This window comes from Pseudonaja textilis, chromosome 4 (genome assembly GCF_049901715.1).
Source record: "Pseudonaja textilis isolate UNSWEBS1 chromosome 4, rPseTex1.2, whole genome shotgun sequence".
NCBI lineage: Eukaryota > Metazoa > Chordata > Lepidosauria > Squamata > Elapidae > Pseudonaja > Pseudonaja textilis.
Window position 1 is genome coordinate 55,786,506 of NC_141993.1, and position 26,817 is coordinate 55,813,322.

Consider the following 26,817-nt stretch of genomic DNA (forward strand, 5'->3'; position numbering starts at 1 on the left):
GTTTTATAAATAGGTTGGCTAATTTTGTTGCTGAAGGTAATCCTTTACACGGTATAAAGTGAGCTTGTTTTGAAAACAAGTCTATAATAGTCCAGATTACTGTATATCCGTTACTGCTGGGCACCTCCACAATAAAGTCCATGGCTATATCTTGCCACGGCTGGTTTGGATCAAATACAGTTGGTAATAGTCCTAAAGGTTTTCCTACTCAAGGTTTCGTAGTAGCACAAATGTGGCATTCTTTAATGTACTGTTCAATGTCTGATCTCATATATGGCCACCAAAACTACCACCTTACCAAATGTAGTGTTTTTAAAAATCCAAAGTGTCCAGCCTGCTTTACATCATGACATTGGGATAATATCTTTTTCCTACAAATTGATGGAACATATATTTTATCCCCTCTCCAATACAACCCATCTTTATCTAAACAGGCAGTATTATTTGTTTTTATCCATACATCCATTTTTGTAGCCTCTTTTAATTCCTTTTTGGTTATCTCTTTCCTAGTCAACATCTGAATTTGTTCAGTTGACAGTCTTACAGAAATCATGGGCTGAATAACTTCATCTCTAGACACATTGTATTGAGGTAGTCTAAATAGTGCATCCGCCATTTTACCTCCCGGAACATATCGCAACTGGAAATCAAAACATTTAAAATACAAAGCCCATCTTACTTGTTTCGGGGATAGTTTTTTCAGTTTCTGTAATGCTTGTAAATTTTTATGATCTGTCCAAACTTTGAATTTTTCTTTCAACCCTTCTAATAGGTGTCTCCATGTACTAAATGCCCATTTTATGGAGAAAGCCTCCTTTTCCCAAATAGCCCACCTTCATTCTGTGATTGTAAATTTGCATGATGTATATGCACATGCCTGTAATTGTCCATCAATGTTATACTGTAAGAGGACAGCTCCCACAGCCACATCACTTGCGTCAGCTTGTACTACAAAACTTTTAGTTGTATCAGATGCTTTAAAATGGGCTCTTAAGCAAATAAAGCTTTCAGGTCGTCAAACGCTTGCTGACAGTCCTGTGACCACACAATGGGTTGACTAGGCCTGGGTTTTGGCATTTGATGTTTAGTTTTTAACAATTCTGTTAGTGGTAAAGCAATATGTACGAATTTAGGAATAAACTGCCGGTAAAAGTTCGCAAATCCTAAAAAACTTTGTAATTGCTTTCGTGTTTTTGGTTCTTTCCAATCAACTATGGCTCTGACTTTATTGGGATCCATTTCTATTCCTTTATTGGATATTCTGTACCCCAAATAATCCAACGACGTATAGTGAAACTCGCACTTTGAAATTTTTACATATAACTTGGCGTCAAGTAATTTTTTCAGAACTTTTCTCACTAAGGCCACATGTTCCTCCATTGTTTTGGTATAAATTAAAATATCATCCAAATATACTATAATGCCACAATATAAATGTTCCTGTAATACTTCATTTATAAGTTGCATGAAGACAGCGGGTGCCCCTTGCAGCCCAAATGGCATAATGTTAAACTGAAAACTTCCAAGGGGGCAATTAAAAGTAGTTTTCCATTGATCCTCCTCTCGTATTCAAACTCAATAGTAGGCTTCTTGTAAGTCCAATTTCATAAAATACCTGCCAGTCGCTAACGTTGCTAACAAATCGTTGATTAGTGGTAAAGGATATACATTGTCTATACAAATGGCGTTGACCCCATGGAAGTCAACACAAAGATGTAATCCACCATCTTTTTTCTCATGAAATAAAACATGGGCAGCTGTATGTGATTTCCCGGGTTGAATAAATCCACGTCCCAAATTTTTTTCTATATATTGTCTCATTTCCTACATCTCTTTGGGAGGCATGGCATACAATTCTTGGTTTTGGAAACTTTGGTCCAGGAATTAAATCAATGGCACAATCAGTTGTTCTGTATGGTGGTAATGTTTCACACTCCTTTTCGCTAAACACATCTGCCAGGTCTTTATATTCCTCTGGATAATGTAGTTCTTCAGAATCATCTATAGCTGTTACAATTTCCCTATTATTTACATATGGAGGGGACATAGGGCTAACAGCAATTTGTAACTTCCTAAAACCGTCTTCCCACCATACCGTAGGCTTCCATTTGTCTAACCATACTAGACCTAAAAATTAGTGCCTCCCTCATCTGTGGTACTACAATAAATTGTAAAGACTCCCAATGACTCCCTATCTCTAGTTTGATAGGGGTTGTCACTATTGTAGCAGGACTCCCACCTAATAATGAACCGTCCACTTGTTCAAAATGCATAGGTTTGGGCAGTTCTTCCACTGCTAACTGTAATTCATCAACCACTTTTTTTACTAATTAAACATCTAATACATCCAGTGTTGATTAATGCTCCATACTGACCCCTCAATTTGCTTGTTAGATATTCCAATACTACTGGTATAACAAATGGTTGCACAGGATTACTCACCAAATCATCCTCATCCGGATTGTCATCTCCACTATCATATAACCCCGAGACTACCTTGGGTAGTTGTTTGCCATTGGGTGTTTTCCCCTCACGTCTATTAGTCATTACTTCCGTATTCATTTTTTGTGACACCCCTTGAGATCTTTCAGATGTAACTGTCCCTTGTTTCGTACCACGGGGCACGACACCACTTGGTAAATTGCTATTTATGGCACTAGGAATGTGAGCCACCTGTTTTCTATCATCTAGTTCTATAGATGGACACTCCATTGCCCTATGTCCTAGACCTTGGCATCGAAAAAATCTTATGGGCCCCATTCCCCTACCAATCCTTTTAGTCTCCTCCCCCACCTTCCCCCATGCTGCTACTGCTCCTGTTGGTTGTCTTTTGGGCCCTCCAAACATAGGACGGAACTCCTTCAGTCCCACATCCAACTCCACAACTGTTTTATACCATTCCTCCAGTTTCTGGGGAACCCCCCTATAAAGACAAGCCTGCCTCAATCCTTTATCTAAACCAGATCTAAATTCTCTAATCAATAGTCTTTCCAGCCAGGTGTGCAACCTAGTTGCTGAAACTCTCTGACATACTCCACAGTAGGCCTTCCATCCTGCTTCAATGACATTAATGCTTCTTCATATTGATGTATCCTTGAGCTATCTTCAAATTGAACTTTGAGTGCATCCAAAAACAAACCAACATCAATCAATTCCTTTGCATGCACACTATGCAACTCTGCAGCCCAATCGGCAGCATCACCTGTTAACACTGTAATTATCGCAACTATAATAGACCATTGAGTAGGATAGCAATTTGAATATAATTCTAGGTGGTTTACAATTTGGCTTAAAAATAATGCTAACCTATCAAGGTTCCCATCAAAGGAAGTGTTTATAGGAGGAGGACCACCCCAAACCATTATTTGGTGTCAATATCCAGATGTGCCTGATGGACCCCAGGAGTGAATTGTTTGTCTATTCTCCATCTGCGCATCCCTCAATTCAACCCTGGAACCTGGAACTGGTTTAGAGGTTTTACTCCGAGTTCCTGATACTCCTACTACATCTGCTAAAGATTCATCTACTTCCATAGAAAATGCTCCCTCCAACCTCCTACTCATATCCCTGTTATCTCTAGCACTTGAAATAAAGAAAGATGTGTCTTCCGTTCTAAGTCCCATCCCTGGACTGTGCCAAACAGTCTGGAGAGTAGAGTCATGAATGCTTAAGTCACCATACTTGACACGGAGCAATTCCAACATACTAGCTGGTCATAGAAGTACTACACTCTAAACTGGTCATAGAAGTACTACACTCGTCTTTGTCAGCAATCTGTTGTTTCCCCCACTTCTCAAACATCCCAGAGGGCAGCAGCATAAAAGTGGGAGGCTTCCCTTGTGAAACCTTCCCCCTCATATCATCCCTCAACTCCAATCCCAATTTCCGTTCCTTCTAGATTTTCGGCCGTACCACAGGCTGAGGATCCTCTTCACATCTCACGTTATCTGTTTGTCCACTTTCCAAAGATACCACATTATCGTCCAATTGGATTGTGGGCTGTTCAGGCACCACGCCAACCCTCCAACAACATTATCCGCCTCCACCTCTGAAATGCCCTCAAAACCTCCATCAACAGCAGTACCTTCAGCCATAATATCGCAGGTAACGAAATATTATAGGGTGAATGACATCCAACTTTCCTCTCAGCTACTCTCTGGCACAAATGGAGGGAGAAAATAAGACACTCTTTGCTTCAGTATTTCATAACACAAAAGTTTATTGTTTATTCCTTCCTCCACAAGGAGTCCGAGATAATAGCTAAGCAAACAAAATAAAGTTGGATCTAACCCGAGTTCCCTGGGATTCAATATTTATAATTCCCCTCTTTACCCTTTATTACCCCTGATTACCCTTATTACCATGATTACTGGTATTAGTGATAATTATTCGTATGAACTCAATCACATGAATTGTGGTTAATGCGTATAGCTTCACCTCACAGCATTTTACATATACTGCGCAAATTATTATGATACAGAGTTTATTCTGATGAAGAGGAATGCCATCCTTCAGGTCGCTGTGGCCTCAATTCAAATGCGTGTGTTGCATAGTCGCGACAATTAGCTTCCCTTTCTAGTCCTGCCAGAAAGATCATCATCCATTCCAGGAAAATGTAAATGACAGAATCACAATCAGAATAGAGCTGGAAGAGACCTTGGAGGTCTTCTAGTCCAGCCCCTGCTCAAGCAGGAGATCCTATGCCATTTCAGGAAATGACTGTCCATTGTCCAGTGAGTTCCATTCCATCTTCAGAATGCCAAATCTCTTTTGTTCATACAATAAAACAGATCCCATTTCCCATTATTTCATAATTAGCAGTTGAAAAGCTAACATGAGGCTCTCCCAAACTGATGCCCTCCAGTTGTTTATGAATTTTAATTCCCATAATCCTTTTCCCAGCACATCAGTTGGCTGTGCTGATTAGGTTATTATGAGAACAATCAGGGAACATGGTTGAAAAATGTCAAGTTATGTGATTTGTATTAGTTTTTAGATTTTCTACTGGAAATCTAGAAATCTTAAATAAAGTATAGCCCCACACAGCTAAATTCTTTTTTATTTTGTTTTGTTCCTCTGCATATGCAAAATGGCAATTTTCCTGGAATTGCTGCAGCATTAGGTGGGCATTTCATCATGTTGTAAGTATAAACACATAGAAAGTTTAGGTCAAAATTATCAAAATGAGGAAGTAATATAGAATCTTTTCATGGATAGCTGAAGAATATTTCATAATTACTTTTTATAATATTCACAAAAAGTGAAATTTTACATTCCAAAACATTTTGTTTACAAAATACAATATGGTGAAAGTGCTTAATTATTGTAGTCTTCTACAGCAGGGCTGTCAAACTCAAGACTTGGGGGACAGATTTGGTCTGCAGGGTGTGTAAATCTGGCCCACAAGGTTGCCCTGGAAACAGCAAAGGACTCGCCCACAGTGCCACTGCCAGTAAAAATGGAGCTAGGGAGGGCTGCATGCAGCCCTCCCAAGCTCCGTTTTCACTGGCAGAGAGTTGTTCGAGGCCATCGCAGCTGAAAACAGAGATCGCAAGGGCTGGGGGTGGCACTCCCAACTCTGTTTTCATTGGCAGAGGATTGCAGGAGGCTGTTGCAGCCGAAACAGAGTTCGGGAGTTGGTTTTTGATGGCAGAGCATTCGGGCTGCCACAGGCACCCCCGACACAAGTGATGTCTAGCTGGTCATGCCCACCCTGGACACGACCACTCCAACCCTCCAAGGTCCAACACATCCATGATACGGCCATTAATGAAATTGAGTTTGACACCCCTGTTCTACAGGAAGTGCTCTCACATGGAAAGACTTTAGTTTTCATACAATCTATGAGCATATTTTAGTAGTTTCCTTTCAAATAAACATTGGTTTAACAGCTTCAAGATATTTCAAAATCTATCCCAGATACACCAAACCTTAACAATATTTTAGAATGTAGTATATCTCAGTTTTATTATGCAAAACATTTTTTTAATTACAGTGAGAGAGAAAGAGAGATAGAGCACAGATTTTAGACTGCAAGATTATCCCCTGGAAAACAGTGTAATCTTTTTCAAGAAATAATGTTTATGTTTCTATCTAGGTAATTCTAGTATCAAAATGAAAGCACAGAAATCTCTCATGTAAAGCTTTCTAGTGAAATAGGCTTTAGTTGACACTGAGTGTTCATTTTGGATCTACAGAAACTCACTAAATTCCATATTTTTAAAGTAAGTCAAACAACAAAACATTGATCAGAATTTTAATTCTTATCAGTTATTTGGCATGGTCAATCACAAAGGGTCATAGAAGTTGTAGTCTGAAAGATCTGATGGGTAGCACTGCTCACCCCATCATTGTTTAGAAATTTTTTTGGAGACATCAAATCCTTCTATTCCTTCTATTCCTCTTCTATCATCTTTCCTCTCACATTATTCATATTTAATCTTTCTATGCTGTAATTTGGTTTCAATTTATTTCAGCACCTGCTCATGAAGCCACTAGATGGTGGGCACGATAATGGCCATCAATTACATTTTGATGCCTTTTTATGACTGTGATACACTTCCAGTGATATATGAAGAACCATCACCTGTTATTTGACTGTTTTTATTTCAATGCACAGTAACTTCCAAGAGACCACATCACTTGTCTGATTAAATCCAATAAACAGTTAGAGGCTGTGTAGTATGAATAGCCTTTATTTTCTGTTCAGTCATAGATCAACTGCAGATTGATATGCCTTCCAGATATGTTAGAATAAATCTGACATTTTCAGCTAGCATTGCAAATCCAGTTTATAGGAACTGTATCTTAATGCATTTCATAGCTGGAGAAGGATGATGTGTAAATTGAAAACCAGTTTCTGCAGATTAATTTCTAGAGCTGTGCAGAGCTTCTGAAATAATTTGCAATGGTTTTTCTGGAGTGTATAGGACAGAAATTGTAGCATCTGTCTGCAACTCTTTAAAGCACCCACATCTTTTCTCGAGGTTGTTTGCTGCCTTTTGTAGCTGTCCTATGATCTGGGAAATAGGGTGGCTATACACTTACATTCACAAACCACATACTTTGAAGTACGGTTTCGGTACCAAGTTCAAAGCACTGCATATTTCTATTATTTTCCTTAGATATTGCTTTCAGATGAAAAACAAAGCACAGCAGCTAAGCATTTTTTAGAAAATATATTTAAAAGCCAAGTAATATTCTTTTCTATTATTAGTTTTTGTTGGCAGGAAGTTATTTGGAAGATAATTTTAAAGTGTGAATGAGTATATAAGGTCAAATAACTTTTTTACAGTATGTCTCATATACAGTAGCATACATCTTTTGCAACTTGAAGTATTTAGTAAACATTTATAGGCCTTTTTCTCAGCTCTTCATATATAAATACTGCATATGTTATGAAAAATGAGTATTCAAGCCAGTTTGTGCTGGGCATCTAACCAGTGTCTGACTGCAGATGTGACATAGAGCACAGCTCTCCTTTCACAATGAACCATTCCCAGTATGTGGTTTCACACTTACAAAATCTAACTGAATCATGCTGATCTCCATACTCCACCCACAAGTAGAGCTTATGTTTGATCATGTTGATGCCTTCATTCCCAAATCATCAAAGAAGAAAACAGTATCTGACAATACTTTGGTTAGAGCAGGGGACTCCAATCTTGGCCACTTGAAGACATGTGGACCTCAAGTCCCAAAAATCCTCAGCCAGCAAAACTGGCTGGGGAATTCTGGGAGTTGAAGTCTACAAGTCTTCAAGTGGCCAAGATTGGAGTCCCCTGGGTTAGAGGAATGAAATCTCTGGCTCCACTCACACAAAAGAGGAAAACCCCAGGTCAGTTACAACAATTAAGACAGCCTCGTTAGTTTAGGTCTAAATAAAATACATCTTCTCTATATTGAGGGGTTCATAGCCAAGCTAATATCTGAATTCCAGATTTAGAGGAAAAGATCTGTTTCACTCTCTCTTTATTGAGTAAGAAAGGAAAATAGCTATTTACAGAATGGCCAGCATGAAGCAAGCTGTTGGATTATTTCCTGACACAATTCTCCTCACATGTCACAAAAACACCACTGGATCAGATATTTGTCCCCAATTTATACATGTTACCATTTGCCTTTTGTAAGTATTGCTAATCAAAAACTGGATCCCCATTTACTAACCAGACATTTTTACAAGGTTGAATGCAGAAAATTATTAGCTGGCATGCGAGGCAACAGAGCTAGAATATTAATCATTCACAGCTACATTTTAGTTCATCCAACCACACAGAAGTTGTTCATTTTATCTAAATCAATCTCTCCCCCACACTCCCCATTTAATGCATTGCACTCCAATTCCTATCAGTCCAAGGCAGCATGACTACGGATGGTAGCAATCATTGTCCTATTAATCTCAGATAGGAACATAAAGAAAAAGGCTGTAATAGATAATCACTGCTCAAACTTCAAGATAGGTGTAAAATATGACTAAATGGTTCTATTCTAAGCTGAAGCATCATCTTCAGCACCTGAAGGAGAGAGAGCAAAATATATGCTGAAATGTTCCTAGCCATATTGGGCTGAGTGAAATTCATCAATAAAAGAAAAAGAGGGAAAGGCAGAATGTTCTGGCACTCAGATCACTTTCCCTAAGAAAATATGTCTAACACTAAAATTGCAATTATTTTGGCAATAGATCATAACAATTGTATTTATCCAGGCATGTTAATTTTCCATTTTCCCAGTTAAATCTTTCATTGGATTTTGTTCTCTTTTTAAACTGTATTTTTATGCTACCTAGTTACCTACAAGGACAATTTGTTTCAAAACAGCTAACTTAAAGGAACTGATCAACATATATCAACATATACTGTACCTATTGTGCCCTCAGCAATCCTTACTATAGGAGAAGCAGGCATTGAGAAGACTCATTTCAGATCTACAGTTATCACAAATAAATAAAGCTACGTCAATTTTCAAGTTCTTAAGTAAATAACCACATGATGTGGGCCTTCTCAACATAGAGCTAATAGTGTTCTTCTATTGGCAAACCCCCATCAGTCAAAGAATGATGACTGGCGGAGTCTAGGAAGAGGGTTTTCTCTCCTGCTGCATCTGCATTGTGGAACATCTTGCCCTCAGAAGTGAGGAAAGCCCCCAATATCTTGGTCTTCTGCAAAGGGATCAAAACCTGGCTGTGCAGACTTGCATGAGGGACACAGAGGCCCACACAATTGTGGGGCTGGCTAGTCCCATGAGACCGTCCGTAACCTGCATTGACAACAGCTAACCTTCCGTCTTGGAATGTTTCACCTTTTGAAAGTTTACAATGTTATTTTTATAATGTTAAAACTTTTCAATCTTAAATTAATTTTGATTTTAATATCTTTAATTGACAAGGCAATGGCCATCAGACAACAGCAAATTATCATCTTACCTTTACAGGCCATATTGTTCTCAGGCTCATATCCAGCCTTGCAAGTACAGCGGCCAATGGGAACCATCCATTCCCCATCACCATTGCAGTACAATTTAATGGGTACATCCACCTCCTCGGCATTGGGAATGCACGTACCTCGTGCAATCACTAAGGAAGTACTTTCTGCTCCTGTCATGGTCTCTGGGAAGATGGCAAAATTTTGCACCACACTTGGGCATTTCTTAAAGAAGACCCTTACAGAGAGCAATGACATGCATGCCCCATAATCCTGAAAGGCAAGGTAAAAGCCATTCCGATTGAGGGGCCCAAAGCTCCTCACCTCTGTGTTCACCTTCATTAACCTGCCACCAAAGTCCACCTGAGAGAAGCTCTCATCTGCAGCAATAGTGTCCACCTTGAGGTAGGGGGCTTCTGTCCAGAAAGCTGACTTCTTGGTGGCAATACCAGAGTCTGTTTCATAGTAATATAGGTTGAAAGTTTCCTTACAGGAACCAGGAACATTGGGAAGGCTGCTACAGTCCCGTACAGTGAAGCGCATTTCTGTATAAATACGGTGTGCACCATGTCGATTTATGAAGGTGGTAAGTAACCAATTGTTCTGGTTGGGTTCAAAGACGTTGCAAACTTGGTAAGTACGTATTGTGTTGAGGTTCTCATCGTAGCCACTGACTTCCTCCCACTGTATGGAACAAATAAGAAAGGGCGAAATCAGGCAATTGAACAGGATGAAAAGAAAAGAAGGTAACAGAGGGATGGCATTTGGAGAATTATTACTTACAACATGATAACTGGCATGTAAAGCCTTAGAAAAGCATTAAAGCTTTACAATCAGTTGGAAAAATGTGTGCAATGTTGCTGATGTTAGGGCGTATTCCAGGGTTTATGACCTTGGAATCAGCCAACAAAAATTAAAACAAGTAACTATCTCTAGCTAACAGGAAAAAAAAAGTTTATGTTCATGAATGTATGCATAAAGACAGAGAAAGCCACAGTAGCTTCACAAAATGAATACACTTTTAGTATTTATTGTTAAAGCTGATGTAATGTAAATGCATCTCTGACGAGTATTCTGATAAAATTAATAAAATTCAACTAGTTTTTGTTGCTCTGGTAAGCTGACCTCTTTTAACTCCCTAATTGACAGAATCGCATTAAGCTTGGCAGAACACTTACCTTGAAAAGAACTGGCAACTTGTGTTTAAAGAAAGGGTTGGAACTGAATTCAATATGATTAACAAGACATTTGAAGCAATTTTTTGAAAATTAGTCTGTGATTTACATGCTCCTTTGGATAAAAAGAAAGAATCTTAAAGTTGTAGTAAATATCATGCAGAAATAGTATTTCTAAACCAGAAAAAAGACATACTAAACTTATTTATTACAGAACTTTATACTTCAGCTTCATGATCCCAAGACAGGTCACACCTCAGTAAGAAAATATGATTCTACATATGGCTTATTAAAGCAACTGTATATTTTTAGGCTAGTTCAGCAGATTAAAAAAATATCCAGTTGCTTTAAACAGGTGCCAACCTGTGTATCCCAGATCACTTCTGATAAAATGTTTCTGAAGCATTCATAGGCCTATCTATCTATCTATCTATCTATCTATCTATCTATCTATAGCAGGCTTGTCCAACCCGCGGCCCATGGGCCGCATGCGGCCCAAGTCGCCTCGTAATGCGGCCCAGTGCCCACCTCAACCTTCGTGCCAGAGCCAGCGAGGAGGAGGAGAGGCGGGGCGAGGCGAGCGCCAGGCCAAGCAGCAACAGAAAAAGCGGGTGCCGTCAGAGTGCCACCTCCTGCTGTTGCCGCCGCTGCCACCACCGCCACTTCTGCCCCCACTGTCACTGCTGCTTCTGCCCCCACCGCTGCCCCCGCTTCTGCCTCCGCCACTGCCCCCGCTTCTGCCCCCGCCACCACTTCTGCCCCCGCCGCTGTCACTGCTCCCGCCGCCGCTTCTTCTCACACCACCGCTGCTGCTTCTGCCCCCGCTGCCGCTGCTGCTTCTGCCTTCCAGTCCTGCCTCATCCAGCCAGGCCATTTGCAGGAGGAGAGGTAGGCACGAGGTGAGCGAGCTTTCTCCCCCGCAAAATTTGGCCAGATAATAAACCATGATAAAAAAAATGTGATAAAAAAACTGTGATAAAAAATAAATAATTTTTAATAAATAATTAATAATGAATAATAAAAACATCTCACTAACTTAATTTCCAAATAAATTTAATATGTTAACTATGTTTTCTATGGTTTTTTTGGATGATCAGGTATTGTTACTGTTATTTTATTTTATGTGTGGCCCAAACCAAATTTCATCTTCTAATGTGGCCCAGGGAAGGTGAAAGGTTGGACACCCCAATCTATAGTATGGTAGTATATTTTTACTCTTAATTCTAATGATTTAAATCTTTGGCCTTGATTTTTTATATATTTATATGAATGTTTTTATAGATGGATTGTTTTATTGGATTTTTGTACACCATCCTAGAGTCACGCTTGTTGAGATAGGTAGCCATATATATCTAATAAATAAAAAATAAACAAACAAACAAATAAATAAATAAATACATTCATTTCCATAGAATTTGCAGAGAATTAGCATTATAGTGTCTTACAGCCAAAACAGATGTTTCTATTGCCATCTTAAATATTGTTTATTATTCCAATAAATAACAGTTTCAAATGCTTAGAAATTTTTGTTGTTTCTGCATGGTAGCTGATTCCACTCATCTAATAGGATTTACCTTGGATAATCTTTAAAATACCACAGAAGTCTTCTTTGTTTTATCTTAGAGCAAGTATTACACAATTTAACAGGATTTAAAGGGGCTTCTGTCAGAAAAGACCATATAAATTATATATTTACATAGCTTTGTATTAGAAACTTGTAAATGTCTGACTAAAACTAATTTGATATCTAAAGCCTACTAATATTGGTGTCAGACAAACTTTGTGCCTCAAAAGTCCTTCATCAAGAAATATGCCATAGATTAGCACTTGACAAAGTAGCCATGAAAGCCTTGGAAAAGATATTCAGATGCTGTGATGTGTCTGCCCTGACAAAGACCAGAGTAGTGCAAGCAATGCAAGCAATAGTATTTACTGTGTTGCTCTAAGGAAGTGAAAGTTGGACTTTGAAGAAGCGGGATTGAAAGTATTGATGTTTTTTAACATTAGTATTGGAGAACACTATAGATAGCCAAATGGATCATCAAACAAGCCAGAGTTATCTGATGATCACCAAAAATATATCTGGTTGCCCATAATCAATTAAAATTACAGTTGTCCTTCCTCCTTAGTTTACCAAAATTAAAATGCTGGATGAGGCCAAAGCCCTGCCTGGCCATATTTACTATTTTCAAATGATCAACCTCCAGATAAATATGAGAGGCCTACAAGCAAGGTATTTGTAAGAACACTTTTCCACTTATGTATTCAAAGATATATTGATAGAATAAAAATACTACCTCTGTGGCACTTTGCATCACAGACACGATGCAGCTGCCCTGGGTATTTCAATTAAGAATGTCAAGGTGGGGCCAAACTACTGGTCCCAGTCCCCTTGATTTAGAAAAAAAATTTCTTCAGCAAAGTAGTACAGATGCTCATGAAGTAAGGGGTACTTTCTTCATCCAGGTACCTGGAATGAATACTTTGATCCAAAGCTTTGTGGAGTGCTAATTAACATATTAAAACTTTTGTTCTTACATTAACCTCATTTTATTTTACATCCTTGCTATTTAGTAGCAATCATAATATGAACAACAAGTTTCATAATTTTACTGTGTGTTATGTGAAGAGATGCATTTTTTGCTGCTTTGCATCATTCATATTTCATCTTTACTGGATGCTCCTAGAATGTGAAAAATTGTACAGAGATGGGGAAAGTAATAGAGAGAAAAGTAGACATGAACGATTGTAAGAGAGAAGATGAATCTGCAGGCAATTTATCTAATAAACAGTAATTCAGCCTAGGTGGAAAGAAATCTGAGAAGCATTTCAAATCATTCTGTCATGCCCCTGTTAGAATCTGACTCTGAGGGAGAAGAGGAACAGCCGACAGGGAGTGGGAGTGTGGCTCCAGAGGTTGTGGAGAAAATTGGGGAAGGGCACAGGCCAGCTGGGCATTCAGAGGAAGCCCCAGGCCCATCCCCTCTGCATCCTAGGGACTCAAGGAGGAGCAGATAAGGGAGAAATGTGAATGGTGTGGTCTACGGAGGAGGAAAGGGCCTGGATCCCCTTCATGGGCTGCAGCTATGAGGACTGTTTCAAAGGACAAACTGTGCATGGGCCAGTGCTGAAAGCAAAGCGTGAAAATATTTATAGTTTGTTTGTTCTTATCTGAGTTCTGAGTTCTTCATTCCCAGTGTGTGTATTTCAATATCTGTGGACGTCTTCAAGCCCTTATCCTGCCTTGTTTCATTAATCGCTTCAGTGTGGTTTGTGTTGTTTTTTTCTATTTATAATTTATATGTTTGAGTTTGAATGGAAGTTTTTCCTTTTTGCAACTGTTTGTGTGGGAGTTTTTTCTCCAGTCAATGATAATTGGACCTTTGAAGCCAAATTGAAGGAATTAAAGGGACTTCACCTGTTTTTGTAACTTTGTTGCTTTTGCATCCCACTCTGGGTCATCACACATTCAAAGAAATGCTACCATAATAAACTTACTATAAAGGTAAGAAATCCCTCTTCCAGTTTTCAAGATTGTATGTTGGTATTATAAATTTCTCACTGAAGTCTATGTAGCACTTCCTTCCTTGATCTTACCCAACTGTACTGGGATAAATACCATTGTTATGAGAAAAGGAGAAAAAAATCTATCTGTTCATTTTCTTTACATTAAATTTATAGGTTTTTCAATGTTCATCTCACCTTTTGGGGAATCCATACATGTTTTAAACCTTTGCGATAATTTTTTTAGTTAAAAATCTTGAAATCCTTTCATTACTAATGCTTTCTGAATATCTCCTGCCTTTCCTATAAAATAAAATGTTTTCTCTTTAATGCAGCAAATTTGACAGAACTGTACTAAAGTATCACTTAGATCTTCCTGCTATATTTTTCAGTTTCCATATGATGCATGACTACACTCAGTCCACAATACAAACATAGCATAGGCCTTGCAGGGCCAAAACAGCAAGTGTGTGCATGGTGCTACACTACTTCAATTTGCTTAAGGAAAAGGAACATTGCATAGGGCATAGTTAGATGAACCTTCCTCTCTAGATATTCCAAAATAAACATTGCATGGTGCTATCCGAGGTGCTACTTTTTCTTTTGAATCAACTTTATTAGAATCTTTTTCAGAAGCCACCTTTCTTGAAATTAGTCTAGGGCAGGAATGTCAAACTCAATTTCATTGGGGGCTGCATCAGGATAGTGTTTGACCTCAGAGGGCTGGGGTGGGTGCGGCCAGCTTGATGTCACTCATATTGGGATGCCTGTGATTACCTGAACATTCTGCCAGAGAAAACAGGCTCCCAAGCTCCATGTCTAGCTGCAACGGGCTCCCACAACCCTCTGCCAGCAAAAACAGAGCTTGGGAGGGCCACTGGCAGAGGCACCATGGGCCAGTCCTTTTCTGTTTCCAGGGTGGTCCCACGGCCCAGATCTAAGCACCCAGCAGGCCGGATTCAGCCCGCGGGCCTTGAGTTTGACACTCCTGGTGCAGGGATTCTGATTTCAACTTGTTTGACATTACCGAATTTATCTTGGCAGAACCTCAACTTGCTTTTTGTAATTTTCCGGATCAGACTTTAAATCTAACTCCTTGAAACCACTATTTAGAAGAAGTTTCCTGGACAGATTGTTGAAGATATCTCAAAATGACAAAAGCTTTGGAAAAGAACTTTAACCTCTTCCTCTTCTGAATTCCCTCCCTCTCATTTTTATAGTTGTTTTGTATTTAAATTTTTCTTGAAATTGAATAAAGTTGTATTAAAAAGAACTTTAATAGTGAGCTTTCTGTGCATAACAGTGAATTAAAATATTTCATGTGACCTGATTTTCTTATGTATTTAATTCAACTTTTTATAGAATTCTGAATTTTTCGTTGCATGTTGCAAAATTTCAAACTAAATTGACAGAGATAAAATTGTCACTACCCTTAATTTGAAAAAGCCACTGGGTTCTTATCATGGATACATTTGGATACAGTAAAGAAATACTGCAAAATTACTATTACTACCTCTTGTGTTTTATTTATTTTTAGACCTTTTGCATGCAACAATAAATGTTTATGCATCTATATATGCTAGCCTTTATGGTGCAAAAAGCTCTTTATTTCACCTGCAACATATTAAAATTGCTACCTCTGGGAAGGGATCAGTAAATTGATTTTAACCAACATATTTTAACAAAGAATAAGAAAGGTATAAAACATCTTCATTCAGATTATGCTATTTTGAAGGAAAATTCGTACCTTCAAAGCTTTCAGCTACAAGAAACTAGCTTCAAAAATAGTGAAAATATCATATGTTAAATACCATGTCAGTAACTCAAGAGTTTTTTCCTTGTCTTCATCTGCTAACCTGTTGAAGCATACATTTCTTGTTCCACAAATAATAATTGTATGGACATGTAAATGGGGCTCATTTCTGCATCACATGTAGAATGTGGAAACAGTACATGTAGCTGTAATCCACATATGGTTTGAGGAAGAAGAAAAATAAGATAGGACTTATTTGATGCATTGTTCCCCAGCAGATCCATCAAAACTCAGAAGAATGTGACCTCTTGCAAGTGAATTAATAATTATTTAATTTTATGGTAACTATTGTGACAATTAAGGGAATAAAATGTATTGGGTTTATGAAAAAATGTGAGGTTTACAACCCAATCTACAAGCCATGAAAATTTTGTTTATAAGGTTTGAGGATTGCAGGCAGGGTTTGACAGCAATATTATACTGAAACCCTTAAATACTGTCAGGAATATATGCATAATTCCAAAGTGCTCCAGTACCACTCAAGCATAAATTAATGTCTGCATCGTAGTATGTGATCAGAAATATATTAATATTTTATAGAGATGAAAGTACTACATATATAAGCAAAATGCTGTTACACAGACAAATTAAATGTAATGTGATGACAAGATGATACTACAGGCTGTGGAATATATATGCCCAAAGCCTCAGGTATAAAAGCTGGAAAACTAATTATGACCAAAAGAAAGAACTTTTAAAAATATTAAAAAATGGACAAAGCCTTGGATAGCCACCTGAGCACTGACTTAAAAAGGTGGGAGAAAACTCAAAATTCAAACGGTTAAGACTCACATACAGAAAGAGCACATTTTCTTTGTATTGTTCAGCAAATTCTAGTATATTAAGTCTTTCTACTTCTCTGAAATAAATCTGTGTAATCAAACCTTGGTGACACTGCTGGGGGAAAATATTTAATTATTAGAACTGGTATAAAGCACTGGCAGCAGATTCATAAAGTTCTTTTTGGTTCATTTAAAAAGTGAGTGTTCCTAATTATTAATTTATTGTGCGGGTAAAAAATGCTTAGCCATAGCAAAAGTACTGAAAATTGTAAGTGTAGTCACCAATTAAATTATTTACTTTGTTTCTGAGCAAGGATAATAATTCTAATAAAAGATTCTTTATGTATGAACAATATAAAACTGTTTTAAAGATACAGACATATCATTAGCTCTCATTCTCTGAGAAGTTCAGTTGGGTATGAAGATATTCTTTCTACCTATTGCAAAAACTTGTCTAAATAAATACATATTTTATCGTCAGTAAAAAAAGGAAACAGAATACAGAGTTGTACATAGGAAAACATATATAACCTCCCCAGTGGTGTATTTCAAATATTTTTACCACTGGTTCAGTGTGCGTGGCTTGGTGGGCATGTTTTGCATGCATGCACACACTTTGCGCACACACATGTATGCCAAATGTGCACTTTGCGTAGGCTCAGAGGCTTATTGACTCACCTCCTGCAAGCCTGCACTCTCCCTGTTGTTTCAGCAGATGCCGCGCGGCAAGCTACTTTGCTGCGCAAAGTAGCTGTGCTTCAAAAACAGGCAATAAAGGTTAGTATGGGAGCCTGGGCAGGTGGGTGGGCCCAACAGCAGACTGTTGAAGAGAACTGGTTCAGTCTCTGCTGCTCATCGGTGCTACCGGCTTGGCAGAACTGGGCCGAACCGGTAGAATACCACCACTGACCCTCTCTAAATAACTCATTTTGCAATGCATTATCACTAAACAATTTCCTTGCAAATATCTATGGAGAATCTCAGTCATCAAGATCATAGTTGTCTCAAAGGTGCTTTTTAAACAGGCAGCTGGACTTTCTTGTTTTTCTTTGAAGTGTTTTACTTCTTATCCAAGAAGCTTCTTCACCTCTGACTGAATGGTGGGCAATGGAAGGATTTATAGTCCTTGCAGACAGCTGATCATTTGTATTATTTTATAGAGTCACTTAAGCCATCTGGAGGTTTATCTATGTTGCCAGGGTCACCTGAGTGGTGCAAATAGGTGTGAAGCCTTCTTTGAACTGTGGAAAGGACTGTGTTGTAGACTGGAGACATTGTCATTCCACACATTGCAGGAATATTGGAAAAGCTCAGGGATCTTCAGCCAACACAACAGACATGCACACTTCAAACCCAAGACTACACTAAGGTAGAAGCTTGTCCACCCCAAAGATAAAACACCCAGACACAAACTGAATAAGATGGTATATGCAGTACAATGTCATATGCAGAGGGGGAGGAATACAGTATCATCTATCTCCAGTCTACTACACAGTCCTTTCAATAGTTCTAAGAAGGTCCCATACCCATTTCCACCACTCAAGTAACCCTGATGACACAGATAAACCTCCAGGTGGCCTTAACAACTCTGTAAAAGAATTCAAAGTGCATGTTATCTGTTTTAAAGCCCTGGCACAAGGCCAGATTACTTGTAAAACTGCCTCTCTCCAAGAATTCTGCCCTTTTCACCAGATTGCTATGAGATCCAATGTTCCTCTCTTATATAATGTCATCTTTTGGGACAGAGGATTTGTTTTTAAAATACACAGTTATATATACATACATACATACATACATACATACATACATATGTTTTTTGAGGTTCTCGTGGGTATTTGTAATGTGGATTCACACACACACACACACACACACACACACACACACACACACACACACACATATATATATATATATATATATTCTCAGAGTAAAGAAGCACAAGGCTGAAGACACAAGCCTGAAGATGATGAATGAGACTTCATCGAAACATTGCTAGATATTTCCAATCCTACATGGGAGAAAACCCAAATAACCAAAGATCCACATACAAATACCCGCGAAAACCTCAGAAAACAAATATATAGAGAACAGAAGCCTGATGATGGCAGATGAGATTCTGCCGAAACGTTGCTACAACTTTAAAAGCACAACTACAATGATGTGGGAAAATACCCAAACAAAGCTGAATGCCATACATGTAAGTACCCGCAAAAACTTAAGAAAACACACACACACACACACACACACACACACACACACACATATATATATTTCTGAGGTTCTCGCAGGTATTTGTATGTGGATCTTTGGTTATTCAGGTTTTCTCCCGCGTAAGATTGGCAGTATCTAGGCAACGTTTCGATGAAGTGTCATTCATCATCTTCAGGCTTGTGTCTTCGGCTCTGTGCTTCTCAGAGCCTAGATACTGCCAATCTTACACGGGAGAAAACCTGAATAAACAAAGATCCATATATCTTATATATATATAAGATAAAGACTCGATATTGAGACAAGCCACAAGGAGGGGCAGGGAAAAGATTCCATTACTCGGCCATGTAATGAATTTGGAGGGATCAATACATTATCAGACCTACCACTTATAGCTCTAGAGTAACATTACAGAAAAATTTCTGAAACATTAGATGTTAAAACCAAGCATTCAAATGTAATACCACAGAAAGTGAACTAAAAATTAAACAAGAAACACAGAACACTAAATCTAAGTAAGTACTTTTATTTTTCTAATTTTTATTAGGAAAGAATCTAACTTTCTCCTTTAAAGACATATACCTCTCTTAGCAGAGAGTGAAGCTGCTTTTATCTGTAGGATGTTTTATTGCCTGAAAATAGTTGCTATCTATTTATCAGTATTTAAAGTGAGCAACAGCACTTGTCTAAAAACTAAATTATTCTTGTCTCATTGTACATCTTAAACAGATTAGTTTGATTAGTTTCAGTTTCAGTTTTCAAAAAAGTTTATTTTCTTGAAGCTACTGAAGCAAGTATACATAGGAACATTCAGAATGCAATGATTACAATTTGAAATGTATATCGGAGCTTTTAATTCAAAATATATTTCAACACCTATAGATGCTATAAAACTGCTATTGTGATTACCTCTATTTGAGTACTACAAAGAATAACAATAACACAAATTTGTATTTCTATTAAGTGGTATCTTAATGTCCATTTATTTATGCCTTCACTCCCTGTCCTTTAGCCAGTTGCTTATTCTCTTAACCCATAATTGCCAAGAGTATTTAACTATTAATTTGCATAAACATTTACGTAATGTTTGCTTGAAGACCTAACCCATGCTGTTAAAGGACAGTAGCATTTTTAAATGAACAGGTAATATACAAGGTTGCATTCTGTACTGGAGAGGCTGCAGCGACTTTCTAGGAAGAACTAGAAAGTTATAAATTGGGAACTATAAAGAGATATGGACTGAGAATGGGAAAACACAGAGGCAGAACGATGGTATCTGAAGTCTGAATGAAAAAGAAATATAAAAATATAATTTTCTTTGATACAATAGGGTCTGGTGACTTCCAAACAAAATAAATGAACATTTATGAAGAATTAATTTAAATAAATTTTGTAAGGAATTATCAATTCCAAATATTCCATAAATACAAACAATGAAACACATAAAAGAAAACATTATATTCCTATATCCCAGAAACTAAATACAGTAAAGACTACATACTTAGCACTAGTACTTTAACACGTATCTGGATTTTGAAGGCTCCCAGTTCAAATATAGATGAAATTTGTTTTTCACTTCATGTTTCTAGAATAATAATTATGACAAACGGGGAAAGCATGCCAATAGTAATGGCTTCATAGTGCTTTACATCCCCCTCTAAGTGGTTTATAGAATCAGCATATTGCCCCCCAACAATCTGGTTCTCATTTTACTGACCTTTAGTCGGTCAAAATCAAACTGCTGGCAGAATTAGCCTGCAATACTGCATGTTAACCACTGCACCACCACAGGTCCTGCCAAGCACTTAACTATACTAGGAGTGTAGTATAGGAGTGGTGAAGCACAACTGGGAACGAAGGAACCATAACTTTACCATCTAGAAAACCATTCAGCCCAATCTATTTAAAATCCAGTATGATGTTTAAACATACTGATACACTGCTTCCTTCCTTTAAAGATTTCACAGGCTACTTTGAAAAAGGAATCAAAATTGCTTAAAGTAATGATTCATAGTAAAGTAAATATTTCTAAATGAGAAGGGATAGCATTGCAGTGGAAATTGGCAGCTAGACAGAGAATCCTAACCAATATTGTCTTTCCAGAAAAAGGAGAGATTGTGAGATCATCCACATGTACTCCAGAACCTTGGAAATTAACATTTTTGTTTTAAGTCAAGAGGCTCGGAATTAGAGGATTTCAACCAAGCATGCAATATAGCCTATGTAAACACAAAGTGTGTTGAGCCTCATTTCTTTTTTCAGAAATAATTTTTAAGATTCAATCTTAAATTAGGAATTACCGATCTATCTTTCATCCATCCATCCATCCATCCATCCATCCATCCATCCATCAATCTACCTACCTACCTAATCTATCTATCTAGCCATCCATCTAACCATCAACACACACATACTTAAAGAGAGGGGGTGGGAGGGAGAGAGATTACAATGATTAACAGTCCAAATAGATCTGAAACAATTAATTATAGGAATCCTTCCTGTAGGAAAAGGTGGTTGTTCTGAAGTTTCAAAAAGCATGATAGGATAAGACTTTAAATATTGGACATCAGATGGAAGTATCATGAACTTCTACACTAGAGATTTTCTTGAATGAAAATTTCACTTAAAGAACAACATTTAAATTTGAATTACTAATAACAAATGGAGCAAAATATTTTATCACTGAATATGATAAAATGATAAACTATCATTTATTGTATTTTAAGAGAAGTCAATGTTACAAAAAATGTTTATATTTGTTGGATGGAGTAGAAAGTCACCTCTTTATATATTTTTCTTTTTCTTTACTATATTCTTATTTTTTTCCTATTGTTATTTTGTGCAGTATTTTTTCTTTTAACTCTTATTTTTTAACATGTATTAATTTTTATCTTTTTAATTATAATGTGAAAGAAAGAGAAAAGGAAATATAAAATGTTATAAGGAGGAAAATAATTACAAGAAAGTACGTTTTAAGTGGAACAGCTTTGTGTAGACAAAATGATCTGGAAGAAAAATGGCATCACCAGTCACACAGTAAAATTCTATGCACGCTAAGTTGTATATGTTGGCCCCTTAAGACAGTTTTTGACTCCTGGAGATTGTCTTGAATAATCCGTGCAATTCTTTTTGCAAAGTTTTTTGAAAGAATGGCTTTTGGCACCAGGGAATCAAATGTTGAATTTAAAAATATGAGAAAATGAAAGAGATCTCTGCCTGGTACTAAACAATGTAAGATCAGATGCCAGGTGAGCTATAAAAACAACATTATCAGTAGAACCGATGAAGAAGTGGTCCTCATTTTAGAATTTGAACTCATTTTTATTAAACATGTAAGAATAGCAGCTACTACTCAATAACAATCAATCATGGAATGTAAGGGGTTGGAAGGACTTCAGAGGCAATTTAGTTCAATCCACTGCATAGAACAGGAATCTACCATTATAGTGTATAATTGGCTTCTCGTTAGGTTTGAAGCTACTTCATATTCAGAATTAACCAAGGACATAATTCTCATTACCACAATAATGATGGATCTATTGGAAGAGTTTACAACTTGCTATTCTGTAACCATATGCAGACCATGAACTTTCTTCTCAGTCCTAAATACCCTTTGATCATGCCTAGGACGTTTAATTATTTGATTACATAATTTCCTCAGTTTTGATGCAGCAAATTTATGAAACATACAGTGTAAATTCTTCAGAATTTCTTTGTGCTTGCTTTGTTTTTTGAAACTTTGCTGCTTTCAGCTACACATCTGTAGTGACATAGCATAGGTTTGGTGGGGAGCTTGATTAATTGCTTGCATCTAACTAGGCAACATCATCAATATTAATGAGTTTGGGGGTTGCTTCCTGCTTAGTAGTAGCTTACCCTGCCCTGGTAGGAGTATGGTTTTCTCCTTGGCAGTTTCCATGGTTAGGTATTGTTTTGTGCTTGAGTGATATAAAAACTGGAAAAAAAATGCAGGAGAGTATTTCTATAAGGCACTAATAGCAATGATAGATAGATCCATGGGAACTGTTTAGCAGATCTATGTGAGGCAACTAAGCTATCTTCGGTGATATGTTTTACAATGTGAAGGCAATGAAATTCTCTTCTAGAAGCACTGCAACTTTATCAACCATTTCCAATAACAAGAAGATCCTTCTGTGCCTGCATTGGGCATGTGCGGAAGCCTCTTCTGGCACTTCCACTAACTGACCCAGATGATAGTCTATCACTTAAACTTCACTTAGTAGAGTTGTGAAAAGGAAGAAATTAAACAAAGACTAATATAGACCCAGGAAAGATGTTCATTGTTTGTTTACTTTCCTCCTTAATTATTTTAAAAATAGAAAAAAAAAATGCTCATCCATATGTGCATTTTCTTGGAAACCTTAAAATGAAGACAGATTCTGTTTGCTCTCAGATGTTCATGTGGAACTGTTTTTACACACAGTCTTGTAAGCTGCAAAATAGCACAATTCTTAAGTGTTTAATGGATTCTAGAGTAAGAGATATCTTAACCCTTTCACAGAATGAAAGTTCTATTGGCAGTTAAGCTCATATAGCACAGGGCTGGGGTTGTACAGCCTTCTAACATCTTTCTCCTGGGTTCAAATCCTAGAACAATGGAAAACACATGGCAAAACACTTTTCCCCTTCATTGTTACAGAGAAAGCCTTGTACTACTCTGCATTGCTGGCAGCATGGAGGTGAATAAGATGTACAACAGTGCTGTCCATCATTTCAATTTTGAAGGCAAAAAGGTCCTTTGGGCATAATGTAGCCACTATCTGCAACTGCAGTTAAACAAAATCCATCTTTTCTTGGGTTCATATGGCAGCTGGATACAATAGCCATTGCTGCTTTAAGAAAGTGCTGACTATGCAATGTTCAACCTTTACTTACAATATTTTCTTTTTGCACATAAATTCAAAGTGTTGCTGAATTTGTAGACATTATAAACATTTTTCCTGTATAATTCAAAGATCCTTTCAATCTTCTGCAACTTATATTTCCATCCCATATGGCTCTCATTTTACTAGTATGTAAGTGATATGCATTTCCAAAATAAAAGATAAATTTAAATGTCTAAAAGTACTATAACTTTATACTCTGTGTGTGTATACACACACACACACACTTGTTAACTTCTACAGTTATTGAAAAACAAGATTGTCTGATTTTCATGGAAATTTATTCAATAAACACTAAGCATAACTGTAAGGCATTTCTGCTTGTGAATATACATGTCATACATATTTCGTATGACACCTGGCAACAACAGAAATAAACTGGTGAGCAAATTCACATTTCAGGAAGGAACAGAGTGGTGCACCTGTCCAAGAACAAGTACTTTGGCCTGTTGTTTAACTGTTGTTATGGCTTTTGTCTTTAATTAGACTGGTAACATGCTTTGCAAATGCCACTGTCACTGATTTTCTTTATTAATTACCATACAGAAAAACTGCACATTATGGTAATCATGCTTTTAAAAAGCATGTTTAATTTCCTCTTTTTGTTTCAATGAAAAAGCAACTGAAAGGTTTTTTTGCTACAGATATTCTTTAGGAACCTCGTGTCAGTACGCTTTTGAAACCTATATTGCTATTCCTTACGCTCAAAGGTGTGACTCCCTATTTCAGCTTCAGAAGGAAATAGAAGCCAGAGCATAGCTCTGATACAGGGTTTGATTCAATGTGCCCTTTTCCTTCAGAATGATATTCAGGTTGCATCAGCTTTTTCTTAAAAAAAAAAAAAAAAGCTGCTTAAGGCATTATAGAGCTTCGCTTTAAAAATTAACAGTACATTGGAAAACAATGTTATTTCTTTATACTTCTGGATATGCTTATGGGAAAAAATCTTAAGAATTGTTACTGAATGTTTGCAAGAGCCTAAGAGCAAACTCTAAATGGCTATCTGGGAAGGCAGATAAAGGAAGAGCAAGAATAGACAAAAATAGTTCTTTGTATAAAATAAAGATACAACACAGATTGAGCAACAGGAGTCTGCTTCTCATGTTTGCCAAGCTGCCTGAATCAAAACTGGGAGGACAAGATCCAAATTGGAAGATTAATTTGAAAATGAGCCTCAAGTACAAAATGTGCATTTAAAAAATCAGGGGAAAGAAATAATATGAAGATACATGCATAAAGAAAAAAGATGCTTTATTGTGGCTGTCAAACTGCTGGCCCAGGGGTCCTGATATGTCACGTGACAAAGTCATGACGATGTGAGTTTGAACCCCTGCTTTATGAGGATAGAACAGAATACTTTATTCGCCAAGTGTGATTGGACACACCAGGGATTTGTCTTGGTGTAAATACTCTCAGTATACATAAAGAAAAGGTACATTGGTTAAGAATCAAGCATCATAACGTACAACACTGATTGATAGTCATAGGATACAACCAAAAATCAGATCATACTAGGAAACAGTCAATATAAATCGTAAGGATACAAGCAACAAAGTTACAGTCCTACAATCACAAGTGGGAGGGGATGGGTGATAAGGAGTGATGAGAAGATTAACAGTAATAGTAGTGTACACTTTGTAAATAGTTGAACAGTTGAACAGTATACAGGGAATTTTTTGTTTAGCAGAGTGATGGCTTTCAGGAAAAAACTGTTCTTGTGTCTAGTTGTTCTGGTGTGCGGTGCTCTAGAGCGTCGTTTTGAGAGAAGGAATTGAAACAATTTATGTCCAGGATGTGAGGGATCTGCGGATATTTTCACAGCCCTCTTTTTGACTCGTGCAGTATACAGGTCCTCAATTGAAGGCAGGTGGGTAGTAATTGTTTTTTCTGCAGTCCTAATTATCCTCTGAAGTTTGTGTCTGTGCTGTTGGGTTGCAGAACCAAACCAGACAGTTATAGAGGTGCAGATGATAGACTCAATAATTCATCTGTAGAACTGTATCAGCAGCTCCTTGGGCAGTTTGAGCTTTCTGAATTGGTGCAGAAAGAACATTCTTTGTTGTGCTTTTTTGATGATGTTTTTGATCTTAGGTGTCCATTTTAGGTCATGTGATATAGTAGAACCTAAAAATTTGAAGGTCTCTACTGTTGATACTGTGTTGTCTAGTATTGTAAGAGGTGGTAGTATGGGAGGGTTTCTTCTAAAGTCTATCACCATTTCTACGGTTTTGAGTGTGTTCAGTTCCAGATTGTTCTGGTTACACCACGAGGCAAGTTGTATAACCTCCTGTCTTATGCAGATTCATTGTTGTCTCAAATGAGACCAATTACTGTTGTGTCATCAGCAAACTTCAGTATTTTCAACAGATGGATCATTTGAGATGCAGTCATTGGTATATAGGGAGAAGAGAAGTGGAGATAGCACACAGCCTTGGAAGGCCCCTGTGCTGATTGTACAGGTATTGGATGTGATTCTGCCTAGCATCACTTGCTGCTTCCTGTCTGTTAGGAAGCTTACGATCCACTTACAAGTGTGTTCAGATACTGCTAGTTGGTTTAATTTACTTAGAAGAGTGTCTGGAATGATGGTATTGAATGCTGAACTGAAGTCTACAAAGAGAACCCTTGCATAGGTATTTGGAGATTCAAGGTGTTGTAGTATGTAATGCGGAGCCATGTTAACAACATCATCTGTCGATCTATTTGCTCGGTATGCAAACTGCATGGGATCTAACAGCGGATCCATGATGGTTTTCAGGTGGGACAGCACAAGCCTTTCAAAGATTTTCATAACTACAGATGTTGGAGCAACTGGTCTGTAGTCATTCAATTCCTTGATGGAGAGCTTCTTTGGCACTGGGATGATGGTAGAACATTTGAAGCAGAAAGGAACATAGCACATCTCTAGTAATCTATTGAAGATTCGGGTGAAGATGGGGGCCAATTGGTCAGCACAGACTTTTAAGCAAGAAGGAGTTATCTGGTGCTTTTCCTGGCTTCTGTCTCTGTAAT

At 37.6% G+C, this 26,817-nt stretch overlaps 1 protein-coding gene across 5 annotated transcripts in view; it reads right to left on the reverse strand.

The window, feature by feature from the left end:
* Positions 1–26,817, reverse strand: part of EPHB1 (EPH receptor B1) — a 387,419-nt gene that overhangs the window by 237,415 nt on the left and 123,187 nt on the right. For all 5 annotated transcript variants that reach the window (XR_015743549.1, XR_015743550.1, XM_087933101.1 and 2 more), the window contains exon 3: positions 9,422–10,103. Coding sequence is in view for 3 of the 5 variants with exons in the window: in XM_087933101.1 (XP_087789227.1) it covers positions 9,422–10,103 (682 nt within the window). In the remaining 2 variants the exon portion in view is untranslated. The remainder of the gene's footprint in view (positions 1–9,421; positions 10,104–26,817) is intronic.